This window comes from Salvelinus sp. IW2-2015, linkage group LG20 (genome assembly GCF_002910315.2).
Source record: "Salvelinus sp. IW2-2015 linkage group LG20, ASM291031v2, whole genome shotgun sequence".
In the NCBI taxonomy this organism is placed as follows: Eukaryota; Metazoa; Chordata; class Actinopteri; order Salmoniformes; family Salmonidae; genus Salvelinus; species Salvelinus sp. IW2-2015.
This window is the reverse complement of record NC_036860.1, coordinates 66196347-66215765: the sequence shown is the minus strand read 5'-3', so window position 1 is coordinate 66215765 and position 19419 is coordinate 66196347. Positions and strand designations below refer to the sequence as shown.

Sequence of the window (19419 nt, the reverse complement as noted above, 5' to 3'; positions counted from 1 at the left end):
GTATGTAAAATATGATGTGCTACAGCTTGGAAAATAAAGAAATGTGACTCTGGATGACAACATTATGTTGGTTTGTTTCCAACATTAGGGCTGTTTATCTAAATAAGTTATATCCGCTTCATGTTTTGTTTCCTTGCCACGATACTAAACGAGTATGGTGATACTGGTATCGTCTCGGCCCTAGATATAATCTCAGAACGGAAAATTAATCCGAGCAGCAACAATTAATGCTGCATATTTTGTACATTGATGATTTCGCCCCATTCTGTAAAGGCGATATGTGATTGTTTAATGTTGAAAAAAAATGTGCATTAAGATAATCCAGAGGAAATGTGAGCTGGAGAGTACTTGGTCTTTCAGGAGATAAAGATTATGAAGGGTTTATAAAGGGGTTATGAAGGGTTCAAAAGAGGTTATAAACTGTACTTACAGGAAGAGGCCCCAGGTCACCAGGGTCCAGAGAGGCCTTTGTTCTCATGTGGACTGGATACTTCAACCTCGGGTCCTCCTGATGGGGAAATAGCGGAAGGAGAGAGAGAGGAAGGAGAGAGGAAGAGAGAGAGAGAGGAAGGAGAGAGAGAGAGAGAGAGAGAGGAAGGAGAGAGAGAGAGAGAGAAAGGAGAGAGAGAAAGGAGAGAGAAAGGAGAGAGAGAGACAACGTTCAAATCTAAATAATCCAATGTGCTGTCAATTTGACACAGGAGGGGCCAATCATTTAATTTCAGATAGATAACTATACACACAATCTTTATTAACCACACAAAAATAAAATGTCCCTACTTCGCTTGGAAAAAAACACATTCAATACAATCTCTCCTACTACACTCGAATTGATTACATTTCTTAAAGAGGTCCAACTACTGTATAGTGGGGCTGACGAAATGAGATTGAGTGAAATTTTTTGATACTGCCTTCRTACACCAGAGGTCGGCATCGCGCCCTCTAGTCTATACTGTAGACTAGAGCTGTTAGTTGTTGGCTCAGACACTGTTTTTAGACAAATGGGTCTGCGCAGAAAGCTTTTTTTTTTTGGGCTGTTCGTCAACTTGGCAGAACATCACCAATTTGCATTGATCAACAATCTGTAAATATGACAGATATATCCAGCTAATGTTCTGTAGTCCCTGGGCAGGTCAATACTTTAAAAAAAAAAGTACTAACAGTCATAAGAACATAAAACAAAATGGTTAGCATTATTACCAGACAGCAGCAGATAACAGGGCCAAGGGGCGGGGCCAAGGGGAAGGGGCGGGGCCAAGGCCAAGGGGCAGGGCCAAGGGCAAGGGGCAGGGCCAAGGGGCAGGGCCAAGGGGCAGGGCCAAGGGCAAGGGGCAGGGCCAAGGGCAAGGGGCAGGGGCAAGGGCCAAGGGGCAGGGACAAGGGACAGGGCCAAGAGCAGGGCCAAGGGGCAGGGCCAAGGAGGAGGGCCAAGGGCAAGGAGAAGGGGCAAGGGCCAGGGCCAAGGAGAAGGGCCAAGGGGCAGGGCCAAGGGGAAGGGGCAGGGCCAAGGGGCAGGGCCAAGGGGCAGGGAGTGTATGAGGACTGGCTGATACTGTACAATAGCAGTAGAACTAGTAGCTGCAAGACGATGATGAAAACGAAGAAGAGGGAAGAAGAAAGAAGAAGTAGCAGTATCATCTCACCCATGTGGTGAGCCTGCTGTTGTGGTCAATGAAGAAGGGTCTTCCGTTGGGTGCTATCCTCATCTCCCACCCCGGGGGCAGGAAGCTCTGCTGGGACTGATGTCCTGATTTGGGGGAGCTGTAGGGGGAGGGCTGGGGGGACTGGGGGTTGGAGAGGGTGTCCTTCACCGCCCGACGCACAGCTATGTTGTTGGCCGCCCCCTAGAGTAGAACAGAACCCAACGGAACAGATTAGAATGTGAAGTAAGGAGTCATATAGACGTGGATGTCTTTAGCTCCTGTGTGTCACACACTAAGGAAATTCYTAGCAAGTAGCAACAATTTGTTGCACGGAAAAAAGTTCTGATTTCTACAGTCTTAACTTGCTAATCACTTTTAAAAGCAAATAWGTTCAACTTAAATTAGGCCAGTACCTACACACCCCTTAAAAAAGATTATCTTTCTGCTCCTTGATGATATCTGACTTTTAATACAAGAGAAAAGGTTGTCTTAATTATTCTGTTATCTCCTATGAAAAAAGTAAAATGACCACTTTGACAAGTTGAGGTCTTCACCTCAATCTACTCTCTGCGTCAGTCTGAGAAAAACACTTCCCCAGTCCCTCGTCCAATCTTTAATTAACTCTCCTTCCAGTTTACCTCTCCAGACAGTTCCTCACCACCCTGAGATGAGGCTGCCATGAAAACAACTTCATTTTGATTTTGTACATGCATTGTATTACAGTGCCAACCATAATTGAGACAACAACTTAGTTCATGTGGTTTCTAAGCTAATGCAGCATCATAATTACATATTACCTGAGGCCCGTTAGTGTAATTAACTGTGGGCTTTAATTTCTGTAATAAACAAACAAGTCTAGAGGGAGATTACCACCTGACCCCTCCCGCCTGTTCATGTTCCTTTAGCTTGAGGTCTTATAATACAATTAATGACACATCTGATAATGAACAGTATTTAAAATMCCTTAAGAGTCTATCGACGCACCCATGCGTCAATCTAAATAAGTAAATCCTCATCAAAATCCATCAGTTTAAGCTAGAGAGATGTTTTCTTTTGCATGGGCTGTGTCTTAAAATCCACCGCTGATATCGCCGCCTCCCGCATCTGCAGTGAAAGGTGGCAAAGCTAGAACTGTGTTTGTCATACCATGAGACATCTGGAAAAAATCTGTCTTCTACAAACTTTTTCTGTGAAAAGACGAGACTCTCATGAACACCGGTTTTGCTCTATGACCCCCACAAGCATCTTGGGACTAGTCTGAAGTCAGTACAGCCTCGTCTACCAACTTCTCTCTGTAGCATCCAAACAGTTTGAGCTACACACTAATATGACCCCTATGTGGAAAGTTGAGTCTCTCACGAACGCGTACATTTCGGTTGTTTTGCTCTAGAATGCCCAAAAGTCTCAGGTCACCAGTACCTGTATAAAAAAAAATGAATGGAAGTATATATGGAGATAGTTTAGTGACAAAAAAAGGGGTTAAATACATGTAAAAAATATATATATTTATACAGTGAATTCAGAAAGTACTCAGACCCCTTAACATTTTCCAAATTCTGTTACATGACAGCCTTATTCTACAATTGATAGTTTTTCCCTCTCATCAATCTACACAAAATGACAAAGCAAAAACTGTTTCAKATTTTATTTTTTGCTATTTTATTAAAAATAAAAACCTGAAATACGACATTTACATAAGTATTCAGACCCTTTACTCAGTACTTTGTTGACGCACCTTTGGCAGCAATTACAGCCTCGAGTCTTCTTGGGTATGACGCTACAAGCTTRGTACAYCTGTATTTGGGTAGTTTTTCCAATTGTTTTCTGCAGATCCTCTCAAGCTCTGTCAGGTTGGACGGGGAGCGTTGCTGCACAACTATTTTCAGGTCTCTCCAGAGATGTTCGATCGGGTTCAAGTCCGGGCCACTCCAGAACATTCAAAGACCTGTCCCGAAGCCACTCCTTCGTTGTCTGGGCTGTGTGCTTAGGGTCGTTGTCCTGTTGGATGGTGAACTTTCTCCCCAGTCTGAGRTCCTGAGTGCTCTGGAGCAGGTTTTCATCAAGGATCTCTCTGTACTTTGCCCTGTTCATCTTTTCCTCGATCCCGACTAGTCTCCCAGTCCCTGCCGCTGGAAACATCCTCACAGCATGATGCTGCCACCACCAYGCTTCAMCGTAGGGATGGTGCCAGATTTCCTCCAGATGTGATACTTGGCATTCAGGACAAAGAGTTCAATCTTGGTTTCATCAGACCAGAGAATGTTGTTTCTCATGGTCTAAGAGTCTTTAGGTGCCTTTTGGCCAACATCAAGTGGGCTGTCATGTCTATTTTACTGAGGAGTGGCTTTCGTCTGGCCACTCTAGCATAAAGGCCTGATTGGTGGAGTGCTGCAGAGAAGATTGTCCTTCTTGAAGGTTCTCCCATCTCCACAGAGGAACTATAGCTCTGTCAGAGTGACCATTGGGTCTTTGGTCTTTAAATTAAACTCGTATACTTTTTTATTCATCACATTTTCTTTAACCAATTTTGGTCTTTAATGTAGGGCCAACAGACAAGTTCCTTACTTTTCCCCCTTCCATTTTTGTGGTAATGCTGCAATTATTTGGTTGTATTTTTGGGTCGAGCAGACATAACTCCACCAGTCCTATTTATGATATCATATCATTTACAAAGATTATACCTTTTTTTATTTTTTGAAGAAAAAAAAAATTTGTTTAATCAATTAGTATAWTTGAGTTTAACCAGAATATTTGTTGTATTATTTGTCCTCTCTTTTCTGTTGGATTAAACTGAAATTGCAACCAACTTTCTATGGCTTGTTTTAAAAATAGCAACCTTTGAGACAATTTCATTTTCAAATAACCGAAAGTGAGAGGTCGTAATCTGAATAAAGGGAAAACTGTCATTCTTGAACAAGGTGTGAGACATTCTTTCTTATCTGTTAGTGAACCAGGTTGGATTTAAGTATAAACTTTTGTATGACTGATGTCTTTGGTGAGAGGTCTAATGATTTAATATTTAATCATTTCTTCCCTCCGAATTCATTTTCATTATATAAACAGGCCCGTTCATTTTGTCTGCCGTTCCAAAGTAAATTGAATATTTTTTGCTCATATCATTTAAAAAACAAGTTGCTAGGTGTAGGCAAGGCCTTAAGCAAATGGTTAAACTGGGAAATGACTAAAAAGTTACAATTGAAGTTGGAAGTGTACATACATTTAAACTCAATTTTTCACAATTTAGGTCTTAGGTCAGTTAGGATCACCACTTTATTTTAAGAATGTGACATGTCAGAATAATAGTAGAGAGAACGATTTATTTCAGCTTTTATTTCTTTCATCACATTCCCAGTGGGTCAGAAGTTTACATACACTCAATTAGTATTTGGTCKCATTGCCTTTAAATTGTTTAACTTGGGTCAAAAGTTTTGGGTAGCCTTCCACAAGCTTCACACAATAAGTTGGGTGAACTTTGGCCCATTCCTCCTGACAGAGCTGGAGTAACTGAGTCAGGTTTGTAGGCCTTCCTCGCACACGCTTTTTCAGTTCTGCCCACACATTTTCTATAGGATTGAGGTCAGGGCTTTGTGATGGCCACTCCAATACCTTGACTTTGTTGTCCATAAGCCATTTTTCCATTACTTTGGAAGTATGCTTGGTGTCATTGTCCATTTGGAAGACCCATTTGCGACCAAGCTTTAACTTCCTGACTGATGTCTTGAGATGTTGCTTCAATATATCCACATAATTTTCCTGCCTCATGATGCCATCTATTTTGTGAAGTGCACCAGTCACTCCTGCAGCAAAGCACACACACAAAATGATGCTGCCACCCCCGTGCTTCATGGTTGGGATGGTGTTCTTCGGCTTGCAAGCATTCCCCTTTTTCCTCMAAAYATAACGATTGTCATTATGGCCWAACAGTTCTATTTTTGTTTCATCAGACCAGTGRACATTTTTACWAAAAGTACAATCTTTGTCCCCATGTGSAGTTGCAAACCGTAGTCTGGCTTTTTTATGGTGGTTTTGGGGCAGTGGCTTCTTCCTTGCTKAGCGGCCTTTCARGTTATGTTTTTTTATGTCGATGGAGGACTCGTTTTACTGTGGATATAGATACTTTTGTACCTGTTTCCTCYWGCATCTTCACAAGGTCCTTTGCTGTAGTTCTGGGATTGATTTGCACTTTTCATACCAAAGTATGTTCATCTCTAGGAGACAGAACGCGTCTCCTTCCTGAGCAGGATGACGGCTACGTGGTCCCATGGTGTTTATACTTGCGTACTATTGTTTGTACAGATGAASATGGCACCTTCAGGTGTYTGGAATTTGCTCCCAAGGATGAACCAGACTTGTGGAGGTCTACAAATTATTTTTCTGAGGTCTTTGCTGATTTATTTAGATTTTCCCATGACGTCAAGCAAAGAGGCACTGARTTTGAAGGTAGGCCTTGAAAWACATCCACAGSTACACCTCCAATTGACTCAAATGATGTCAATTAGCCTATCAGAATTTTCTGGAATTTTCCAAGCTGTTTAAATGCACAGTCAACTTAGTGTATGTAAACTTCTGACCCACTGGAATTGTGATACAGTGAATTATAAGGGAAATAATCTGTCTGTAAACAATTATTGGAAAAATTACTTGTGTCATGCACAAAGTAGATGTCCTAACTGACTTGCCAAAACCATAGTTTGTTAACAAGAAGTGTGTGGAGTGGTTGAAAAACGAGTTTTAATGACTCCAACCTAAGTGTATGTAAACTTCCGACTTCAACTGTAAATCAGGTTAAACTGGGATATGACTAAAGAGTTAATCAGGGAGATTTTTTCCACAAATAGACGGCTTAGACTGAGGTTTTTAAAACACAAAAACACCATTAAAAAAAGGACAATAATCATTCAAATCACAACATTCCCCTGAGTCTAAGGCTAAGCACACACACACACACACACACACGCACGCACGCACGCACGCACGCACGCACGCACGCACGCACGCACGCACGCACGCACGCACGCACTGATGAGTGAGGTTAACCTGATAGGGCCAACAGCTGCTAACCTCACTTCATTACGATTATGTAACATTTCAACATCACCCGAACACAGGTCACCAACACACCTTCTAGATGACCCAAAGGAACACAGCTCTGGTTCTCTCCTTCCGCCTGGATATCGAACACCTTCTATACTCTTTATTGGTAACGAAACATTCTCAAATCAAGTGGTGGCAGAAATCAGAAGACGTCGTTAAAGACAATAAAGGAAGAAAAAAAAAATCCCACTGCCACCGAGTTCTCAGAAAGCATATTATCAACACATTGAACTGAGAATATATRTGTGTCATCTCTTAAGAAGCATCATAAAAAAGCTATTTCTCAGCCATTCCCTTTCCACACAGTGTATACAAATGATTCAATACCACAMTAAGGCTTAACAAAGGGTATGACAGACAGAGAAATAACAGGGTGAGCTTTGTCCCACATATTCCCATCCAGCCAAAAGCAGCAGAGCCACTCAATCTATTGTGACATAACGTCCGGGACTTTTAGATGAGGCTGATGAATGTAATAATGGGCTGTGTAGACTGTCACATCTGTGGTTGTGGACTCTGGGAACCAGATGATCTTTTCSGAAGCTCAATGGAGACACTTCCTTCTGCCCATAGTCTGGGGGGTGAGGTTAACGGACAGGGGATGTAACAGAATACTGACGTGTGGTTTATCAAGTCACACATCAGAGCCGTTCAGTCCACCACATAATRTTACCCTCTTCTTACATCTGGTGCACTTTGGCCGACTGCATCCGGTGACCAATAAGGAGGGCTGTGACCTACTGTCACAAGCCTAGACCAATCACAGGTAAACTTGTCACATGGAGAATAACTAAAGCGTTCAGTGCTTTCATTGCATCTCATAGCAGATTAGTCATGACCCACTTCCAGGACAGGGTCCTGCATCCATAAGCTGTGGATTTTCAGTTCATTGCCTGGTCTGCATATGAATGAATCTCTCCCTCCCTCCCTCCCCTATGGAGTTTCAGTCCATTGCCTGAGCTGCATATGAATCTCCCCCCCCCCCTCTCTAGCCTATGGAGTTTCAGTCCATTGCCTGGNCTCTCTAGCCTATGGAGTTTCAGTCCATTGCCTGGGCTGCATATGAATGTGTCTCTCTCCCTCTCTAGCCTATGGAGTTTCAGTCCATTGCCTGGTCTGCATATGAATGAATCTCTCCCTCTCTAGCCTATGGAGTTTCAGTTCATTGCCTGGGCTGCATATGAATGAATCTCTCCCTCTCTAGCCTATGGAGTTTCAGTTCATTGCCTGGGCTGCATATGAATGTGTCTCTCTCCTTCCATCCCAAACGGCACCCTATTCATGATGCAGTGTACTACCTTGTACCAGAACCCAATACGGACTATGTAGGGAATAGGTAGCCGTTTGGGATGTAGCCTTAGTGAACTCTGGAGAGATCACACGTTGAGGAGATTATCATAGCTAAGCCATGCCTCACCATGGTTCAACAATCAGTCAGACTTCAGCACTTTGAAATCCATTATTATATTCAGATTACTGAATTGAATGACATTGCTTGAAGGTAGTGGTGTTTAAAAAATAAAATGGCAGCTTCAAAATGATCTTCAGATGAAAGATGCTCTCACAGCGTAACATGAGGTTAAACTGAAGGTGGTGAAAGTACTGACAGAGAAGGAGTACACGAGGTAAACAGCATTACAACGGTCAAGGGAAGAGAAGGACAGAGAACAGTGGCATGCAACAGAGTGGTACTGAACCTGAAAGACAGAAAGAGGAGACAGACAGGACAGGATAAAGGTAGGATGAAGAAGAGAGGATGAAGAAGGAAGAGAGGCTGAACCTGAATCAGAGACGAGAGGTAGGACATGAGAATGTATACGGGAGAAAGCAGATGACGGAACAGAGAATGTTAGACGGGAGGAATGCAGATGGAACGGAACAGAGAAGTGTTTAGACGGGAGGAATGCAGATGACGGAACAGAGAATGTTATGACGGGAGGAAAGCAGATGACGGAACAGAGAATTGTTAGACGGGAGGAAGCAGATGACGGAACAGAGATATGTTAGACGCGGAGGAATGCAAGATGACGAACAGAGAATGTTAGAGGGAGGATGCAGATGACAGAACAGAGAAATGTTAGACAGGAGGAATGCAGATTGACAACAGAGAATGGTTTTTAGACGGAGGAATGCAGATGACGGAACAGAGAGTTAACGGGAGGAAAGAGATGGACGGAACAGAGAAGTTAGACGGGGAAAGCACGATGACGGACAGAGAATGTTAGACGGAGGGAAAGCAGATGACGGAACAGAGAAGTTTAGCCGGGAAGATGCCAAGATGACGGAACAGAGAATGTTACGGGAGGATTTGCAGATGACGAACAGAGAATGTTAGACGAGGAAAGAGATGCGAACAGGAATGTATGACGGAGGAACTGCAGATGACGGAACAGAGAATGTTAGACGGAGAGAAAGCAGATGACGGAACAGAGAATGTTAGACTGGAGGAAAGCAGATGGACGAACAGAGAATGGTTAGAACGGGAAGAAAGCAAAATGAGCAGAGAGTACGGCGAAGCAGAGACGATAGAGAATGTTAGACGGGAGGAAGGCAGATACGGAACAGAGAATGTAGACGGGAGGAATGCAGATGACGAACAAGAGAATGTTAGACGGAGGAAATGCAGATGACGGAACAGAGAATGTTAGACGGGAGGAATGCAGATCGAGCGAACCAGAAGAATCGTTACGGGAGGAAGCAGATGACGAACAGAGAATGTTAGAAACGACGGAGGAAGCAGAAAGACGGAACAGAGAATGTTAGACGGGAGGAAAAGCAGATGACGGAACAGAGAATGTTAGACGGGAGGAATGCAGATGACGGAACAGAGAATGTTAGACGGGAGAATGCAGATGACGGAACAGAGAATGTTAGACGGGAGGAATGCAGATGACGGAACAGAGAATGTTAGACGGAGGAATGCAGATGACGGAACAGAGAATGTTAGACGGGAGAATGCAGATGACGGAACAGAGAATGTTAGACGGAGGAAAGCAAGATGCATCGGAAAGAGAATGTTTCGACGGGAAGGAATGCAGAGTGACGGAACAGAGAAAGTTCAGACGGGAGGAAGCAGATGACGATACAGAGATATGTTAGATCGGGTGCGAATGCCAGCGATGACGGAAGCGAGAATGTTAAGCCGGGAGGAATGCATATGACGGGAACAGAGAATGTTAGACGGAGAGGAATCAAGAGACGCGAACAGAGGGAATGTTAGACGGAGGAAAGCACGATGACGGAACAGAGAAATGTTAAGTACGGAGGAAAGCAGATGACGGAAGAGAATGTTAGCGGGGAGGAATGCAGATGACGCAGAACAGAGAATGTTAGACGAGGATCGGCAGTATGATCGGAACAGAGAAAAATGTTAGTACGGGAGGAAAGCAGATACGGAACAGAGGTAATGTTAGACGGTAGGAAACAGGATGGACGAACATGAAGATGATAGATCGGTAGGAAAGCAGATGACGGAACAGAGTAATTTAGAACGGGGGAATGCAGATGACGGAACAGAAGATGTGTTAGACGGGAGGAATGCGATATGACCGGAACAGAGAATGTTAGAACGGAGCGAATCGCAGATTGACGGAACAGAAGAATGGTTGAGACTGGGAGAGAATGAGCATGACGAAAGAAGATTGCTAGACTGACCGGAATATGACAGATGGAGGACATGAGAATGTTGATACGCGGCGCAGGAAAGCAAGATGACGGAACTAGAGAATGTTTAGACGGGAGAATGCAGCAGATGACGGAATCAGAGAATGTTAGACGGGAGAATTGACAGATGACGGAAACAGAGAATGTTAGACGGGAGGAATGCAGTAATGACGTGAACAGAGAATGTTTAGAGGGAGGAATGCAGATGACGGAACGATGAATGTTAGACGGTGAGGAAAGCAGCTTACGGAACAGAGCATGTTAGCGGGAGGAATGCAGAAATGACGGAACAGGAGAAGTTAGACGGAGGGAAGCAGATGACCGGAAACAGAGAACGTTAGACGGGAGGATGCACGATACGGAACAGAGAATAGTTAGACAGGAGAGAAGTTGCAGAGATGATCGGAACAGAGAAGTGTAGACGGAAGGAATGCAGATGACGAAAACAGAGAATGATAGACGGGAAGGAATTGCAGATTGACGAACAGAGAAGTAGACGTGCTGAGAAAGCAGATGATGTAAAAGGAGGAAAGAAAAGTGTTGTCTAGAGGGCGGGTAGGATGGTGGTGGGGCGCTCTCATCAGTTAGGTAGATAGGAGAGATTGAAGTAAGGAAGTCCTACAGGACAGGCTGGATAATCTCACCTCTAAGGGGGAGGACAGGGTAACGGTAGGGGAGCTGAGACTACGGGCACGGCGTATTTGCGGTTCAATCAGGTGGCTATTGTTGTTGGCTGAGGAAGAGGTGGAGGCGGCTTCAGCTGCAGCCCCGGAGTCAGAGGAACTCGCCTCGTCTTCAGCGTGCTGTCAGGGAGAGACTTTTTAGTTAACACAGGTAGAAGGAGGAACAAGGCTGTGTGTGATAGACAGATGAAATGTGAGGGAAGTTACAGTGTAAGGAGATGATCAGGCAGAGATCCTCCAATGTGTGTAGATAGAATGCATGAGATACACGCACACCACTTTAAATTTCCACTGAAATCTCCCATTCATCAATACTTAGGAGTTACGTGCACATTTCTCAAGTTAGTATTTGGCACATAGTAAGAGACAGAGTAAGAGAGGAGAGGGAGGAAGAGGGACACAAACTCAAGGTGACCTGAAGTAAGACATGCACCTAGAGCCACACTTTAAGGCAGGACGAGAGGAAGAGAGGGACAAAGACAACAGTGGATGTTGTACCCAGGCCCAGAGAAATGCCCCAATGGAATGAGGACAGGAGAGGGAAGGAGGAGTAAGCCCATGCAGTCTTCTCTGTGCACCAGGTGAGGCCTCTATGTACCTGGAGGATAGGCTTGGTCCAGGTGGTGCAGCGGTTGTTATGATTGACGTAATACGTGCGYCCCTTGGCGTCCTTCCTCTCCTCCCATCCTGGAGGTAAGCCTGGTGTGGTCAGGGCATAGGCTGCCGACTGAGACTGAACCAAGCAAGAGAAGCAAAAGTTATTCGCGCCGGACAATATGGCCASCTGGAAGAAACTTGTGTGTAAACTGTATTTTTTTTTTTTTTTTACACATTGATAAGAAATATAGAAACAGTGGGAGTGGCTTATTGACAACAAAAAACAGTACTGCAGTACAACAAGTAGCCTAGTACTATTGTACTACAATACTGCGGCTCCTCAGAAACTCACAGAAGCAGGCCAGCAGAAGCAGGACAGCTTTAGAAAAAACAAACACACAATGACAAACAAACCACATAGAACAGCTTTCAAACCTGACATACAACCTGACATATATAGTAAGACTCAGTCAAACATACATACAACCTAACATACAATGCATTTGGAAAATTATTCAGACCACTTGAACTTTCCACATTTCGTTATGTTACAGCCTTATTCTAAAATAGATTCAATAATTTTTTCCCCCCTCATCAATCTACACACAATACCCCATAATGTCAAAGCGAAACCAGGTTAAGAAAACGCTGGGCCAATTGTGCGCCGCCCTATGGGACTCCCAATCACGGACGGTTGTGATACCACCTGGAATCGAACCAGGGTGTCTGTAGTGACGCCTCAAGCACTGAGATGCAGTGCCTTAGACCGCTGCGTCACTCAGGATTGGTGTCCACCTGTGGTAAATTAAATTAATTGTTCATGATTTGGAAAGGCACACACCTGTCTATATAAAGTCCCACAGTTGACAGTGCATGTCAGAGCAAAAACCAAGCCATGAGGTTGAAGGAATTGTCCGTAGAGCTCCGAGACAGGATTGTGTCGAAGCACAAATGGGGAAGGGTACCAAAAAATGTCTGCAGCATTGAAGGTCCCCAAGAACACAGTGGCCTCCATCATTCTTAAATGGAAGAAGTTTGGAACCACCAAGACTCTTCCTAGAGCTGGCCACCCGTGCCAACAATCGATCAATCAGGGAGAAGGCCTTGGTTAGGGAGGTGACAAGAACACCGGAATGTTCACTGACAGAGCTCCAGGTCCTCCGTGGAGCATTGGACAACCTTCCAGAAGGAAAACCCTATCCTCTGCAGCACTTCCACCATCTAGGCCCTTTATGGATAGAGTGGCCAGATGAAGACCACTCCTCAGGTAAAAGGCACGACAGCCCACTCTGGAAGTTTTACAAAAAGTGCAACTAAAAGGACTCTCACTCAGCCATGGGAGAAACAATATATCTCTGGTCTGGATGAAACCAAGATTGGAACTCTTTGGCCTCTGAGTGTCAAGCGTCACGCTCTTGGAAGAAACTGACACCATCCCTACGGGAAGCATGTCTGGTGGCAGTATCATTGCTTGGGATGTTTCAGCCCGGCAGGGACTGGAGACTAGTCAGGATCAAGGATAAGATGACGCGAGCAAGTTACAGAGAGATCCGTTGATGCAAGGTCCTGAGTGGCTCTGGCGAGCCAGGTTCTGCAGACTGGGGCAAGCGGGTTACCTTCCAACAGATCAACGGACACCTAAGCAACACAGCCAAGACAACGTAGGCGTAGCTTCGGGACAAGTCTCTGGAATGTCCTTGAGTGGCCCCGCCAGAGCCCGGACTTGAACCTGATCGAACATCTCTGGAGGAACTTGAAAATAGCTGTGCAGCAACACTCCCCATCCAACCATGACAGAGCTTGAGAGGATCTGCAGAGAAGAATGGAGAGAAGCTCCCCAAATACAGGTGTACCAAGCTTGTAGCGTTCATACCCAAGAAGACTCTAGGCTGCAATCGCTGCAAAGGTGCTTCAACAAGTTACTGAGTAAAGGGTCCTTGAATACTTATGTTAATGTCATTATTTCAGTTATTTATCCATTTGCAAACATTTCTCAAAACCTGTTTTTGCTTTGTCATTATGGGGTAGTGTGTGATATTATGAGGGAAAAAAAAATATTTAATTCATTTTAGAATAAGCCTGTAACGTAACAAAATGTAGAAAAAGTTAAGGGGTATGAATACTTTCCGAATGCACTGTATATAGTAAGCCACAGTAAGCCACTCAAACCTTACTGTACAACCTAACATACTTAAGACACTCAAACTGCTCATTACAGATTAAAATACATCCCAGGCGGTGATGGTGTGTGGACCTATCAGGGGAGCAGCAAACACAACCACACGCACATACATGTACAACTACAAATTCACAGCCACTGAACTTCATTGGAAGAAATGTATACGCTTATTGACTTGGTAAGTGAGCTGAACTCTCCCATTGAGGGGTCACAACACAGAAGCAGGAGGAGAAACAGGTGGTCTAGTCTCCAGTCTCTAACTTCTTAACCACCAGCTTGATACATAACGTTTGTGAGGAGGGAGGGGGACAAAACTAAAACGGTGTAGAGAGGATATTCATATGGCAGAGGTGCACTGATATACAGCAGGTAGATAGATGTACAGTATATAGAATGGGACACAACAATGATGTACAGCAGGTAGATAGATGTACAGTATATAGAATGGGACAACATTACTGATGTACAGCAGGTAGATTTGGACAACATTACCATGGGCTCCTCAACTCCAGTGACTGTTAGAGCTCTGGTTCTTCTGGTCTGGGAGCTCTGCTGGTAGAACACAGCTTTCTTTAGAGGGGAGGGGAGGGGGGCTGAGCCAGGGGGTCAGGGACAGATATGACCAGTGAGGGTATGGCAGGGGGTCAGGGACATGAAAAAAGGGTGACTGCCAGTAATTTGCTTTATTTTTTATTTCACTTTATTTAACCAGGTGGTAGTTGAGAAAAGTTCTCATTTAAACTGCGACCTGGCGTAGTGAAGGGTGAAGCCAGTAATGAAAAAGAAAGCATTGGGAAGGGAGAAAGGGTTAGAAGAGTCCCAAGTTTTTGGTGTGACTGTGCCTCTAGCTACTAGATCAGTCACAGTCACACTAGTTCTCCTAATTGCTATCTAGTGTATCTCTTTTGCATTCCACTCTCTTTGTGTGAGTTGGTGTCTACTGTCATCAACAACTGTGGTGCTAGTCAGATCCATCTCACATGATTTCAAAGAAAAAAAAGCTTAACAATATTGCCTTTCTGCATCCATTAACAATAATCATTCTAACAATTCCAGATTTCTCAAATGGAAAGCTTTTTATTCAGCTGTTTATATAACTTTCATCTCTCAACCCGTAATCAAATCAAACAATGGATATCCACAACTATAATCACCCACGGTAATCTGATTCATGTGCCCCTTCCTCACCTCTCTCCTGTGTGGTCAGCTGTTTGGGTATGCTCCATGTCTCCTGTACACATCACAGGAGTCTATCCCCCTGAGCGTGGCTACCTTATCCCAGTCTGTACTCCTACTGTCCCCGCTCAACCCCTGACTCTCTGAATCTGAGTCACTCTTCCCTGTCAGTCTTTTCCTGTCCTCACACAGTGTCACTCTGACCCCCATGCTCCCACTGGTCATATCTTGTCCCTGACCCCCTGCTCAGCCTACTGGTCATATCTGTCCTGACCCCCTGCCTCAGCCTCACTGGTCATATCTGTCCCTGACCCCCTGCCTCAGTTCACTGGTCATATCTGTCCCTGACCCTTGCTGACCTGCCAGCTCAGGTCATATCTGTCCCTAGACCTGCTCAGCCTCACTGGTCTATCTGTCCCTGACCCCTGCTCAGCTCACTGGTCATATCTGTTCCTGACCCCCTGCCATACCTCACTGGTCATATCTGTCCCTGACCCCCTGCCTCAGCCTCACCTGGTCTTATTTGTCCTGTGCCCTGCATACCTCACTGGTCATATTTGTCCCTGCCCCCTGCCATACCCTCACTGGTCATTCTGTCCTGACCCCCTGGTCTAGCCCCCTCCCTCCCCTCTAAAGAAAGCTGTGTTCTACCAGCAGAGCTCCAGACAGAAGAAACAGAGCTCTAACAGTCACTGGAGTTGAGGAGCCCATGGTAATGTTGTCCAAATCTACCTGCTGTACATCAGTAATGTTGTCCCATTCTATATACTGTAATCTATCTACCTGCTGTACATCATTGTTGTGTCCCATTTTATATACTGTTCTATCTACCTGCTGTATATCAGTGCACTTGCCATATGAATATCTCTCTCTACACGTTTTAGTTTTGTCCCTCCTCTTCACAAACGTTATGTATCAAAGCTGGTGTTTAGAAGTTGAGACTTAGAGACTGGGAATAGACCACCTGTTTCTCTCTCCCTGCTTCTGTGTTGTGACCTCAATGGAAGAGTTCAGCTCACTTACCAAGTCAATAAGCGTATACATTTCTTCATAGAAGTTCAGTGGCTGTGAATTGTAGTTGTACATGTATGTGCGTGTGGTTGTGTTTGCTGCTCCCCTGATAGGTCACACCATCAGGCCTGGGATGTATTTATCTGTAATGAGCAGTTTGAGTGTCTTACTAGTATGTTAGGTTGTACAGTAAGGTTTGAGTGGCTTACTGTGGCTTACTATATACAGTGCATTCGGAAAGTATTCATACCCCTTAACTTTTTCTACATTTTGTTACGTTACAGGCTTATTCTAAAATGAATTAATAGTTTTTTTCCCTCATCAATATTCACACCACTACCATAATGACAAAGCAAAAACAGGGTTTTGAGAAATGTTTGCAAATGTATAATAATTGAAATATGACATTTACATAAGTATTCAGACTTTTACTCAGTACTTTGTTGAAGCACCTTTGGCAGCGATTGAGCCTAGAGTCTTCTTGGGTATGACGCTACAAGCTTGGTACACCTGTATTTGGGGAGCTTCTCCATTCTTCTCTGCAGATCCTCTCAAGCTCTGTCAGGTTGGATGGGGAGTGTTGCTGCACAGCTATTTTTCAGGTTCTCCAGAGATGTTCGATCAGGTTCAAGTCCGGGCTCTGGCGGGGCCACTCAGACATTCAGAGATCTCCGAAGCTACGCCTAGTTGTCTTGGCTGTGTGCTTAGGGTGTTGATCTGTTGGAAGGTGAACGTTGCCCCGTCTGAGAACTGCTCACAGAGCACTCAGGACTATCATAAGGATCTCTCTGTACTTTGCTCGTTCATCTTTCTTGATCCTGACTAGTTCCCAGTCCCTGCCGCTGAAAAACATCCCACAGATGATACTGCCACCAGCATGCTTCCGTAGGGATGGTGTCAGGTTTCTTCCAGACGTGACGCTTGCAACTCAGGCCAAAGGTTCAATCTTGGTTTCATCAGACCAGAGATTATTGTTTCTCATGGGCTGAGTGTGAGAGTCCTTTAGTTGCCTTTTTGGTAAACTCCAAGTGGGCTGTCGTGCCTTTTACTGAGGATGGCTTCCATCTGGCCACTCTACCATAAAGGCTGATTGGTGGAGTGTTGCAGAGATGGTTTTCCTTCTGGAAGGTTGTCCAATCTCCACGGAGGACTCTGGAGCGTCTGTCAGTGAACATCGGGTTCTTGGTCACTCCCTACCAAGCCCTTCTCCCGATTTGATCAGTTTGGCACGGGTGGCACACTTAGGAAGAGTCTTGGTGGTTCCAAACTTCTTCCATTTAAGAATGATGGAGGCCACTGTGTTCTTGGGGACCTTCAATGCTGCAGACATTTTTTGGTACCCTTCCATTTGTGCTTCGACACAATCCTGTTCGGAGCTCTAGGACATTCTCTTCAACCTCATGGCTTGGTTTTTGCTCTGACATGCACTGTCAACTGTGGGACTTTATATAGACAGGTGGTGCCTTTCCAAATCATGAACAATTAATTTAATTTACCACAGGTGGACCACCAATCCTGAGTGACGCAGCGGTCTAAGGCACTGCATCTCAGTGCTGAGGCGTCACTACCTGGTTCGATTCCAGGTGGTATCACAACCGTCCGTGATTGGGAGTCCATAGGGCGGCACAATTGGCCCAGCGTTTTCTTAACCTGGTTTCGCTTTGAACATTATGGGGTATTGTGTGTAGATTGATGAGGGGAAAAAATATTTGATCTATTTTAGAATAGGCTGTAATAACGAAATGTGGAAAAGTTCAAGTGGTCTGAATAATTTTCAAATGCTTGTATGTTAGGTTGTATGTATGTTTGACTGAGTCTTACTATATATGTCAGGTTGTATGTCAGGTTTGAAAGCTGTTCTATGTGGTTTGTTTGTCATTGTGTGTTTGTTTTTTCTAAGCTGTCTGCTTCTGCTGGCCTGCTTCTGTGAGTTTCTGAGGAGCCGCATATTGTGTACAATGTACTAGGCTACTTGTTTGTACTGCAGTACTGTTTTTTGTTGGTCAATAAGCCACTCCCACTGTTTTATATTTTTATCAATGTGTAAAAAAAAAAAAAATACAGTTTACACACAAGTTTCTTCCAGTGGCCATATTGTCCGGGCGAATAACTTTTGCTTTCTCTTGCTTGGTTCAGTCTCAGTCGGCAGCCTATGCCCTGACACACACAGGCTTACCTCCAGGAGGGGAGGAGAGGAAGGACGCCAAGGGGCACGTATTACGTCAATCATAACAACGCGTGCACACCATGGACCAAGCCTATCCTCCAGGTACATAGAGGACCTGGTGCACAGAGAAGACTGCATGGGCTTACTCCCTCTTCCTCTCTGTCCTCTCATTCTCATCGGGCCTGGGTAAACATCCACTGTTTGTCTTTGTCCTCTTCTCTTCGTCCTGCCTTAAAGTGTGGCTCTAGGTGCATGTCTTACTTCAGGTCACTTGAGTTTGTGTCCCTCTTCTCCTCTCCTCTCTTACTCTGTCTCTTACTATGTGCCAAATACTAACTTGAGAAATGTGCACGTAACTCCTAAGTATTGATGAATGGGGATTTCAGTGGAATTTAAAGTGGTGTGTGTATTCATGCATGCTATCTACAACATTGGAGGATCTCTGCCTGATCATCTCCTTACACTTATTCCCTCACATTTCATCTGTCTATCACACACAAGCTTGTTCCTCCTTCTACATGTGTTATAAAAAGTTCTCCCTGCACGACGCTAGAAGGAGAGGCGAGTTTCTCTGATCCGGGGCTGAGCTGAAGCGCTCATCTTCTCGCCAACAACAATAGCATGATTGACCACCGCAATAACGCCGTGCCGTAGTCTAGCTCCTAGTTACTGTCCTAACGCCTTAGAGGGTGAGATATCCAGCTGCTGTGGACTTCGCTTAATTCAATTCCCTGTATCTAACTAACTGATGAGAGGCCCACCACACCTACGCTGTGCGGCCTTAGGCACATTTTTTTCCTCCTTTTTACTATCTGCTTCCTCGCGTTCTAACATTTTGTTGTCATTGCATTCTCGTCTAACTTGCTCTGTTCCGTACTTCATTCTCGTCTACCTTTGTTGTCATCTATTCTCCGTTAACTTTTCTCTGTTCCGGTCATCTGTCATTCATCTTCCCGTCAACTTTCGTCTGTTGTCATTGACATTTCCGTTTAACAATTTTGTTGTCTTTTCTTTTTCTGCATTCTACGTCTACATTCTTGTTGTGACTGATTTTTCCGTTAACATTCTTGTTCAGTCATCTGCATTCCTTCGTTAACATTCTTCTTGTTCGTATCTGCATTCCTCACGTCTAACATTCTCTGTTGTCATCTGCCATTCCCTCCTCTCATTTTGTTCTATTGATTTTCGTTAATTCTGTTCGTCATT

General features: G+C 44.5%; 1 protein-coding gene across 1 annotated transcript in view; it reads right to left on the bottom strand.

Annotated features, from left to right (window-relative positions):
• The window catches only part of nedd4l (NEDD4 like E3 ubiquitin protein ligase), a 79711-nt gene that overhangs the window by 27876 nt on the left and 32416 nt on the right, over window positions 1-19419 (bottom strand). Inside the window, 5 exon segments of the mRNA XM_070449576.1 lie at window positions 431-508; window positions 1644-1844; window positions 11045-11203; window positions 11682-11816; window positions 14352-14408. Of these exon segments, the coding sequence (XP_070305677.1) occupies window positions 431-508; window positions 1644-1844; window positions 11045-11203; window positions 11682-11816; window positions 14352-14408 (630 nt within the window).